Raw genomic sequence first — 11353 nt, forward strand, 5'->3', positions numbered from 1 at the left:
TTGGTTCAAATACCGAAGCTTCAGTAGAATGCGTAAGGATCTTATTTTACGCGTAGCAAGCTTTTTTCAGATGTAAGTAAGTAGGCTACCCTTATTAATGTAAGTTACTAGCTTTAAAAGCTTATGTTACTCTAATTTATTGGGTAATTATTTTATTATCTGTACAAAGCCATGAATTTATCTTGTGAGGACAAAAGCTAAAAAAATATCCAAGGATTGCTTAGTCTAGCTTGTTCAGTGTCAAATCATGCCACAGAGAAAAAGGACACGTGCATCCCTCAAGATCATCACGTCTTCAGAACCAAAGTGCAGAAAGTATTCAGAGAAAAGTGAAGAGACGGATGCAGTTCTCATAGTGAAAAATGTGGAATTTCACATATCAAAGCTGGTGAGTGATTTACAATTAATATTTTTCTTTTTGAATGTATACTAAAAATGTACAAACGAGACAAATATAGAAAAGTATGAAACACTAGATATTGAATAAGAATCCTGAGAAATATTTTAATAAAAAAACTACGCTTTTTTAACAAGACTGATAAAAACTTTTGCAGAATAATCAGGGAAATCGTTAAAATTGGTTTGCAATAGTCTGCAGTTCAAAACACAAACTGTTGAGTGTGAAAGCTTTCACAAATAGACCAGTAGTATTTTTAAACTGTTTCCTCTTTTTGTATTTGAATGCTATGCAATACAGAAATTTATTAGCTTATTTTGACACCAGTAATTTTAAAACATGGAAGGTTTGCAAGAATTATTTTGTATGCAAGCAGCATTAGGCATGACATTTCTTTAAAAGTATCTGGCCACTAGTGTATTGCATAGAAAAATGTGTAGTTTTTATAGTGATATCAACAAACGTCTTTATAAGAACAGATGCAAGTGGCCATGTCTCGAACAGATAATTTAATTAGGTCAGCAAATATATCTGACTATGTTATTATCTCCTACTTGATTTGTTTCTATGCAAGTATTAGTGCTTGGCGGGTCAAGGCTTTGGCCAAATTTGTTTTCTGTTTAGTAGCATTAGACGTTATCTCATAAAAAACTACACATTCCGATATTTTTTGTTTTACAAATAGCTTTTGAGAATATAGTGAGCTGTTTACTTTATTGTTCAGTGATATAGAAGTGTGAAAGATTGCTACTCAGTTGCTTATACTAAAAGATGAATGGTAGGTTTTTGTAATAAGCTTTTATTAGATTTGATAGTCAAGTAGAAGGTACTATAAGGCATAACTAAGGAAGCTGATGCCCTGAACAGTTTTAGGTTACTTTTAATTAATGAAATAATTAAAAATTAGTTCACTAAATACGGCCTAAACTAAAACGCAATGAATGTTAGATTTGTAAGAGGCTTTCAGTAGATTTGATACTCAAGTAGAAAGTACTACCATTTAGTAGCAATATTTATTATCTTATAAAGAACTACACTACATTGTTTTTTACATGACAATTACAGGTTCTTAACTCATTTCAACTTACGTGATATGAACAAATTGCATACAATCACTAACAATCATTTTGAAAATGTCATTGCCAGCTGCTTTTACAATCTTCCACCAAATATCCGTTCTTTTAGCAGAGAAAGGCATTTTAAACACTGTTTGTCAGACTATTTATTCAATTTTAATGGCTAAATGTTGCTTTTTTCCCTTTTTTTTGTTTTACTATTGTTGTATGGCCTAATTTGAAAAACATTTCTATTTGTGAAATGAAATTATTGCCAATAAAGTACTATATATATATATATATATATATATATATATATATATATATATATATATATATATATATATATATATATATATATATATATATATATATATATATATATATATATATATATATATATATATATATATATATATATATATATATATATATATATATATATATACACAATCCACTATTTTTAGCTTTACAAATAGCTTATGAGGATGTAGTAACCTGTTTACATTATTGGTCAGTATTTAGAAAGTGAAAAATTCTTACTCAATAGCCTAACATAAAACACATTAAATGTTGGGCTTTTGTAAAAAGCTTTGATTAGATTTGATAGTCAAGCAAAAGGTACTATACTGCATAACTGAACAAGCTAACGTCTTAGACAGTTTTAGGATATTTTTAATTTGTAAAGCCATAATTGTTCTAAGCCTGTGATGCAAAATTAGTGAAACCATATTTGTTTTGTCTAGAATGCTAACTGCCATATAATATTAGGCATTGTTATGTTTGCCCTAAAATTGATACACCTCCGCGTTTGCTAAAAAACTCGGATAATAGCTGATCCAATTGTAAAATACATTTTGTGCAATGAAAGAGATGCTTTTAAAAGTCTTATTGTTACCAAAAGCTTATATATAGCTAAAAAAAGTAAAAGGCAATTCAGCTTTTTGTTGACTAGTTTTAATAAACTAGTGTTAATCAGGAACAACACGTAGCAAACAAGCAATAGTTTCAAAGGCAGGTGTACGGAGTAGTGTTGCACAGAGGTTTTATGCAGCGATCCTTGGCAACTATTAGTGATAATGATACTGTTGTAAATGTTCATGCAAACTTAATAGAATTCTTAGAAAATAGTGAAAAAAATTGATGCAGTTTTTGTTTTTAAAAACGTAAAGCTAGGGAAGATAGTGACAACATGACCAGATTTTATGCAAAAATTAACGAATTCTTAGAAAATGGCATATAGGTTTTTCATTTAGATTTTATTGCTTCTATGGTTTGGAGTGTGAGAAACTAACATTTGTAATTAACAATTATGAGAAAAACTGATGCGGTTTTTGTTGGAAAAAATGTAGAGCTTCATCAAAGCTGGTCAGTGCATTTTTATGACAAACTAGGTATCGATGATTATACTGTACTTCAGCATATAAGATAAAAATTAGAAGTGTCAGTAGTAAAGAACATTACTTTCAAAAGAAATTAAATCAAACTTTTATAATTAAAACTAATAATTTTGATGTTTCAGTAAATCTGATTGCCAGGATGCTTCAAAATTAAAATTGATAAAACTTGATTGTGATGAAAATGCATAAATCAAATGATAGTATAGTTATTAGATTTATAACTGCAAGGGGACCAACAAAATAGAGACGTATAACGCTTTAACTTGAAAACAACAGCTGATATCAACCATCAAAACAATAACAACTAGTGATATTGCTTCACATGTGTTTTCCTTTGAGCATTTCGTTAGAGCATTATTTTAATCAGATCACCTCAAATATCCAAAACGATTGCAAATGATAGAAAATTATCAATTCTTTCTGATAGAATCTACAAAAGATTTGTGTCAGTTTATCTTTGAGCTTTATCAAATGACAAACATTTATTTGCAACAGTATTTGAGTAAATTAGTGAAGTACGTGGTAGAAACTCAATTCACACAAGTGCAGTCATTACGAATGATAATCACAATAACATTTACATTTTGAAAAGTCTTTATTATTCTTACTATTATTGTTTCTATTATTATTATTTTTATTTTCATTGTTATTATTATTATTATTGTTTCTATTATTATAACTACAATTATTATTTTTACTATTATAAGATTGATGTTCTGTGATGTCAACAAATAATTATTTGAGAAAAAATGCAAGAGCATACTCACCATTGTTATTTCATTGTGATTGAAACTTTTTTAGTGGATCCATGAAGTATGAATTCTAACTACATGTATTTGGCAAATATTTCTAGATGTCAATTACAATTGTCAGTTATTTTCAGTCCAAATTGTAGAAAAGGTAAATTCTCAACATATTTAACACATTTTCACTCTGCTAAATTTGTGTGACCCCATTCGCATTGAAAGTATTGCTTAGTGTGGCTGGATTCAAACCATTGATATTTAGCAAAGCTCTCCCCAGTGGAGAGAAAATTCAGTGCATTTCATCACTAAGCTACGCAAGTATTTTGTTACACTAATTGCCAATGATGGTTGGCAATATGACGATGACGATAATGCTGATCGTCATATTAGCATCATCGTCATATATGCCCATCTTATAATGATGAGATAAGTACTTTTATATTTATGTTATTACTTTATTAAAAACTGAATCTGCAGGTTGCATAGATTTTCACTGCACTGGTGTCAGCCTCAACCTAGGCTAAACCCATTTGGCATAAAAAATATTTTTAATAATTGTCTGTCGTTCATGGTACTTTTGAAGTAATATCTGCAAAGCAAGTAGGAAAGTACGCTGCAGTTTTGTAATACAGAGGGCTAAATAAGGAAATGAAGAAGAGAATTTTGATCAAGCATCCTGGCTGAGTGTGCAACAAATATACATTACAAAGAATGAATTGAAAAGTGACCGTGACCTGAAAGCGAGTCTACTTCCACAAGTTCTGCCTTGAAAAGTGCATCACTACTTTTGGAAATATCAATGAAGTGCAACTTCAAATCGTTGAAATGGAAAGTTAGATTTTTTTAACGGAGGTTAACTCCAAATACATTAAAAGCATAGAAACCTAGTAATTATGAATTCATAACAGTAAATAGAAAATAATTACAAAATTCAAATCAGACTCTAAATATGAGCATTAAGCATTAAAACGAAAAATTTAATGCATCAAAATGTTCAAAAAAAACATGTTCTATTTTTTTTAATAATTTTTTAAGTTAAAAAACAAGTAAAATTTACATAAAATTCTGAGGTAATATTAAATTTTGCTGCTTCTAGTCAAATCCTATTCACCAGTTTTCAAATGCTCTTTATAAAGACCCCCCTCATCGGGTGTACTTATAATTGACCTCTGTTAGTGATTTTGCACCCTACTGCTTCAGTGATTCATATTTGTAACTTATTAATTACATGTATTTCTAAAAGCGAGTCTATTTGAACAATTTGTTTTGACGAGTGTTGCACTCGTCAAAACAAAGTTTGCTCAAACAGACTTGCTTTTAGGTCATGATGAGGTCGCTTTTAGGCTTTGTAGGCTGCACTAACTCATCTAGGATGCCGGATCAGAAATTTTTTGTTTTCCTTATTGCTGCCTTCTATATTATAAACAAGAAACATAATTTACTACTTGCTATGCGATTATTATGCTAAATCTTTTTACCTCTGTTGGGAAGAGCTTAGCCAGGTATCATCAGTTTGAACGTATTTGCACTGAGCTTTTGTGTTATGTCATATAGCAGTTTTACTGCGAATGCCTTTGCACAAAATCAGCAAAGTAAAGTGGCATCAAATTCATTCAGATTTTTCAACTTTTTCTGATTTGGAGTGGAAGGAACTCCGACTGCATTCAAAGCGTTAAGGCATAAAGAAGGTGTTATACAAAAAAACCATTGCTATTGTTACAGATGAGTTGTACTGTGCACACACTCTCTGCATGCATGCTCATTTGTTGTACAGTGACATACCAGTTTAGTTATGTGTGTACATACATGTATATTTAGTTACACTAGTTGTGCTGTCCGGGTAATAAAAAGTCGTTGGTCAGAAAATTGATTTGTATTCAACATATAACAACAACATTTGCCAATCTAACTTTCAAACTACAGATCATAAGAGAAGTGTTTTGTGTAATTGAAATAAATTAAGAGAGAAAGTAAAAACAACTGTAAAAGTTTTCAAATTTTGTCAAAGAACTTTTGACCTCATATTTCTTCATATCACGAAGAAAATGTTTTGTGGGGGTCAAATAAATTAATAAAATGAAACGACTATCAAAAGGTTTAGATATAAATGTGAAATAGTTAGCAAGTCATAGCTAAATTAAGTCGATTTTGTTCCAATTACAATAAAATATGATTCGGTAATGATACGATTGATACAAACAGAAAAAAACAAAATAAAAACCCTTAACATGTAAAATTATTAATAATTAATAACAATTATTGCATTCGTGTGTGTGTGTTAAAAAAGGTTAATGTTCCACCAGAAGCTATCCTTCAGAACTTTAAATAAGTACGAAAAAACTCTTACTCTTAGGAGACTCTTCCCAGAATACACTGTAATTGTCCGCGCGAGAGGAATTAGCTTTGACCCCAGATATAGTAATTGAACCTTATGAAAAAGATTTCTTAACAGGGGCATCATAATGCGTGGTTGTATCGGTAAAATAATCAGCGTGCGCTGTAGCTATTGCCAGAGCCGAAATGACAGCCCGACATACTTTGAGAAGGGTATATATAGATATTTTGCTCAAGTATATACGCCGGTGGCTAACACTCAGACACGTGGTCATTCTTTGATTGTCTTGTGGAGAGTGAAATAAGAGGTAGTATGCTTTAAAAACGCAAGGAAACACAGCACTAGAGAACCACAACATAGATAAATTCAACTTAGTTGTTCAAAGTGCAGTAACAACAGTAAAAATAAATTTACTGAGTTTTAAAGATAGCTGCCAAAACTTTCTTGCTGATTGAGTAGCCACTTGATTTTTCTAACTAGTTATTTAATAAGCCATATTTATGTTTGTGTTATCAATCATAATTTCTGTATAAAGAACCGCTTTGCATATTTTGGTGCATTTATTTTAATAACCATGGTAGAGGTTTTTACCATTTCATTTAAAAAAGTATGCGATCAGAAGTAGCAAACAAATATCTTTTAGTAGTTATGGGTAAACATGACTATCTAACTGCCATTAGCTTTTTTAATTCTTTTATAGCTTTTGTCAGTTGTGTCACCAGTTTTTAAAGCTATCTTCAACAGCAAGATAAAAGAAAGTGAGACACCAATAGCAACTTTACGAGGTGAAGAGGTAGAAGACATTGAAATGTTACTAGATTACATTTGTCATGACAAAGACTTTGACCTCAATGGTAAGTTTCCTTATAGGTAAATTACATCTCTTTTATAAATCTATCAAAGAGATTATAGCCTAAATTTGGTCGAGTAAATATGTTGTCAAAGCGAGGCTATATTATAAGATTTTGTCATATTTATGTCAGTTGTATCATATAGTCATTTGTGTCACCAGTTTTCCAGGCTCTCTCCAACCGCAAGATGAAAAAAGCTAAAACATCAACAGCAACTTTAGAAGGTAAAGAGGTAGAAGACATTGAAATGTTGCTGGATTACATTTATCACGACCAGGACTTTGACCTCAATGGTAAGTTTCCTTATAGGTGAATTGCATTTCTGTTAGAAATCTACCAATGGATTATAGCCTAAGTATGGTCTAATAAACATGATGCTATGTTGTAAGGTCTATGTTATGTTTGTTTTTATCATATTTATTATGAATGTGGCTAAAATTTGCCTTGCAAAAACATTTGCTGTTGGATATTTGCCAGGGAAAACATGCAATTCTCAAGCTACCTGTTAATATTTCATTTTAGCAAACTGACACAAGCTATTTGCTTGCTCTCTTTAAATGGCAGGTCATAAGTTTCCAGTGAACAAAGTTTTTCATCATTCAGTAAGGGCGAGTAACTCCTACACTTCAATTCAGGTTACTGGCTCATTACCACAATAGCCAACTTTAAAGGTTGAACACTCAGGATGAAGTGAACTCTTGATGTAGATAAATATGAAACAGAGCATGCTTACTGCACCTAAACCTCAACTAAGCTACTGTTGCTATGAGTTATGCAAACTTACTTAGTTAAGACTTTGTACCACTATTTACATTTTATACTGTAATAACTTTTTGGCAGATTCAACAGAGTAAAATTTTAGTAGGACTTTATGTGAAGTTGTCCGTCATATAAAACATTTGTTTGTTTTATAGTGGGGCGATGAAAACTTGCATTTTGAAACAAAATTAGTAAGCAGTAACATTTGCAGATCAAAACGCAATGAAACTGATACCCCTGGCTGAAGAATATCAGATACCCAGGTTGAAAAGAGAATGTGTACGAGTTCTGCTGCAGTCTAATACACCAAATATTGACGTGGTATTCTTAGCGGAGCTGTATAACATTCCAGATTTGGTGACAAGTTCTACCAAGCTTTGTGCCGAACTCCCAACTTCTGAAATTGAAGAGCATTTTGAAGCTCACCCAGACAGACACATCAGCTCTTTGTCTCTCCTACAGATATATACGTAAGATATACACAGATTACTTTCATATGTTATTGTCTAAAAGCAAGCAAATACTTTAAAAACTTAGTGTTGAGATTTAAAAACTTAAATCCTATTTTAAACTTATATTTTCAAAGTTTTGATAACAGAATGGACTGTTAATTAGACACTAGCAAAACTTTACTGTTTTAGTGAAACTTATCTCCCTGTTTAAACAAAATAAGATTACCACAAATAATTGTTTGCATCAAATAAAAGTTTCATATACTGATTTTTTAGGTTTTTAAGGGTCTTTTTTTAAGGTTTTTTATGGTCGGCATTGCACGGGTAATCAAATAATTGCCCAATAAATGTGAGTAACTTACGTGGCAAAATAATAATGGTGAGATTACCTTTACTAAAACAACAATTTTATCTGTGTTTGCAGATCGCTTAATAATTATTTCATTATTAGTAAAAAGAAGCAAAACTTATTTATATTAGGTCAAAAAACCTCTGAAATTAAAAACTTCATTGTCCAACTCCAATTTTGCAAGTACATATCTAAAAAAAAATCTCACAGTAAGTTTTATTCGACAAATATGAAAAACTGTTGTAATGGTTAATGCATCATTGTGAGATTTTTGACAGTTTCCTATTTTCTCATTTAAAATTCTAAAAAAAATTAAAAACGTTTTTAGGGTTATTCGGGCAGAAAATTTTACTAAATATATCGCTCAGTATGCGACGTGAATGACAAATCATGTTTTTTCTTTTGCTAATTATATTTATGGAAAAATATATTCTACCTGCAGTGTGGTATTATTTTATTATTATATTTTATTAAAATAGTTTGGCATTTAATACCCTACATGATGAATATATTCGCTGTATTAAGTTTCACGCAAAGTGCCTTTTTCATGAATATCCGCTGACTAATTTGTTTGCGGGTGAACACAATCACTCTCTATTAAGAGGTAAATCTATTGTGGCTAGCAATAGAGTTACCTCTTTGCATGCGCACACCGCTTGTTTCGGTTTCTATTTACATGTAGCTTACAACTACGAGTTGATCATGCTAAGCTATAAATTTCTTGCTGCGCTCAGAGGTTTTCATGAATATTCATCAATTTGGAAGCCTCTGATGAACCAACAACTTGTGGTAAGTAATGAGTTTTTTTTCAAAATCTATTACTAAATTAGTTGAATTTTACTTTGGTTTTTTGGTAAAACGCAATATTTATTTTTCCAACCACTACCGCTTCATTATGTGATTTAGTGTGAGAGATCTTTCATCATACACAGAAGCGCAATGACTGCAAGGGAGGTAGATGTCCTTCTTAGAAGATGACTAATCATTCAGAGAAGTCTTGAAATTGAGGTAGAAGTGGTCGCAGCTGCTAACGAAGAGAATAATCTGTTTTTGAAAAAAAGAACAAAAACGCCTTTACGAGGACCAATTTTTAGCCAACCGGCAGAACTTTGCAATAGTAAGCCACGAGGAGAGTTGTGACGATAACTTCCTTACCAGCACTGTAGTAGCGAGAGAATCGCCTTTAACATCTACCTAAGACAGTGACAGCGACAGAGCTGCTATTACCAAAATAACTAGTCAGAGAGCACCATTACACGCTAGTATTTACTTATCAAGAGTATCAGTTTAATTTTATTGCCAGACAACCGCCATATGGGCTAAACTATTTTTATTTACTCCAATCTTCGTTTTTAAAATTTCATATTTATTTGAAATATTTTGTTTGTACACTTAGGTTTGTAATAAATCATAATACATGTGTATCTATACATGAAATAGAATATATAATATAATAATTTTTGCTGCAAAGATATCAAGGAGTTATTGTTGATGAAGGGTCTCGGTTGACTGGTTGCTTTTCTGCTAATATTCCTGCCTTGGTGAAAATTATTGCTTGTCTCCAGTTTTCGTAATCGAAATAGGTCCTATTTCATTCTCAATTTGCAGTAAACACAAACAGAAAAAATATTAGTAAAGGCAGCAGAAAAAAGTAGTGAAGTATTTAATGAAAGCGATCAGTTTTTAAACAAAAGAATTACCTAACGCAGTTAATTATGGAAAACCGTACTGCACTGCAAGTCAAATACATATCACAATGTCCAGATCTGAATCATAATCGTCCTCAACTTTGGTATAAGAGGTTGATGTAGTTGATTTCAATGTAAAAAGACTAGGAGAAAGTTTTGCGATGATAAAGCCATGCCGAATAACTTGTGAAAACCTTGAATAATTTTGTAAAGAAATGTGATGCATTGACAATGGGGTTAATTTGAAGCCCCGGCAATGATTTAAAAAGGTTTCAGAACTCAGCTATGTTTAGTATTTATGCCTAGCAGCTAGTTTTTAATTTGAGGCGATAGTTAAAAATTAAAAACCTTTTGATTAAAAATAGAATTAGTTATTCGAGCAATTTAATAATTCGCGGAATTTGATAATTCACGGATATGATTGTTCGTGAAATTGTGAATTTTTATATCCATCAAATATTTTCATCCTGAGTGGTAGTCGGCAAATTTTCTAAACCAACCAACTGCTTTCATCAGTGCAAATACTTTTTAAACTGATTTTGAATGAAGGTGGCTTATATTGTATATCTTCAGCTGATATAATTTGAATCATTGCAAATATTTTGTTTTGACAGGGCAAAGATTGACAAAGTCAAGAATCGACACGTCTCACACGGGTTATGTCAGGCTCACATACGTTGCCTCTGAAAGCTTTTCAATCAAGGTTATAAGAATTTCTGTTTTTTTAAGTTTCGAAAATAGACAAAAGGCCAAGCGCAACATTGTTGATAGAGAATTAGTTTCGTATAACAAAATTTGTAGCCAAAAATGTGCTATCTGTTTTTACTCTATATTCACATGAATATATACATTTTTAGAAACAAGCTTAATGGTGTTTTTGCTTCTCTAAATACAAGTAAATAACGAATTATTTGACAATAAAACCCAACCTATAAGGTGAACAAAGTATAAGAAGTACGGAACAAAAAGTGTATATAAATTTATAGATATATTTATATAATTACTTAGTTATAGCTAATTTACAGAAAATTTATATATTTATGTATATAAATGGAACAAAACCGAGTTTTACTGTCAAAGAATAATAGTTTCATATAAACATTCCTATTGCTATTCTAAGCTTTTTTATTTATGTTTTCTGTAAACAATATGTTAGAGATATTAGAGGCAATGGAATCATTAGTTTCTTACTGTATCAGGTGACCTTGTACGTGCTCTTGAAAAATTGTATTTTGCTCATTGATCAGTTGAGTGAAGGCGGAGAAACTGTTTTCGTATCATATGAAACCTATTTTAAGCAAAAATTATTATGTAACACATA

General features: G+C 31.1%; 1 protein-coding gene across 1 annotated transcript; it reads left to right on the forward strand.

The window, feature by feature from the left end:
- The first annotated feature begins 247 nt into the window (after positions 1-247).
- LOC137397181 (kelch repeat and BTB domain-containing protein 4-like) lies at positions 248-10824 on the forward strand. The gene is made up of 5 exons (XM_068083469.1): positions 248-388; positions 6634-6787; positions 6946-7077; positions 7755-8013; positions 10647-10824. Exons 1-5 carry the CDS (start codon positions 248-250, stop codon positions 10717-10719), a joined length of 759 nt encoding a protein of 252 aa, XP_067939570.1. The 3' UTR covers positions 10720-10824.
- Positions 10825-11353: the final 529 nt, after the last annotated feature.

Source organism: Watersipora subatra, chromosome 5, assembly GCF_963576615.1.
Source record: "Watersipora subatra chromosome 5, tzWatSuba1.1, whole genome shotgun sequence".
Classification (NCBI taxonomy): domain Eukaryota; kingdom Metazoa; phylum Bryozoa; class Gymnolaemata; order Cheilostomatida; family Watersiporidae; genus Watersipora; species Watersipora subatra.

Coding starts and splice junctions, on each gene's coding strand:
- LOC137397181 (XM_068083469.1), top strand. CDS start 248: ATGCCACAGAGAAAAAGGACACGTGCATCCCTCAAGATCATCACGTCT. Junction 389..6,633: donor AATTTCACATATCAAAGCTG/GTGAGTGATTTA, acceptor ATTCTTTTATAG/CTTTTGTCAGTTGTGTCACC. Junction 6,788..6,945: donor CAAAGACTTTGACCTCAATG/GTAAGTTTCCTT, acceptor TTGTGTCACCAG/TTTTCCAGGCTCTCTCCAAC.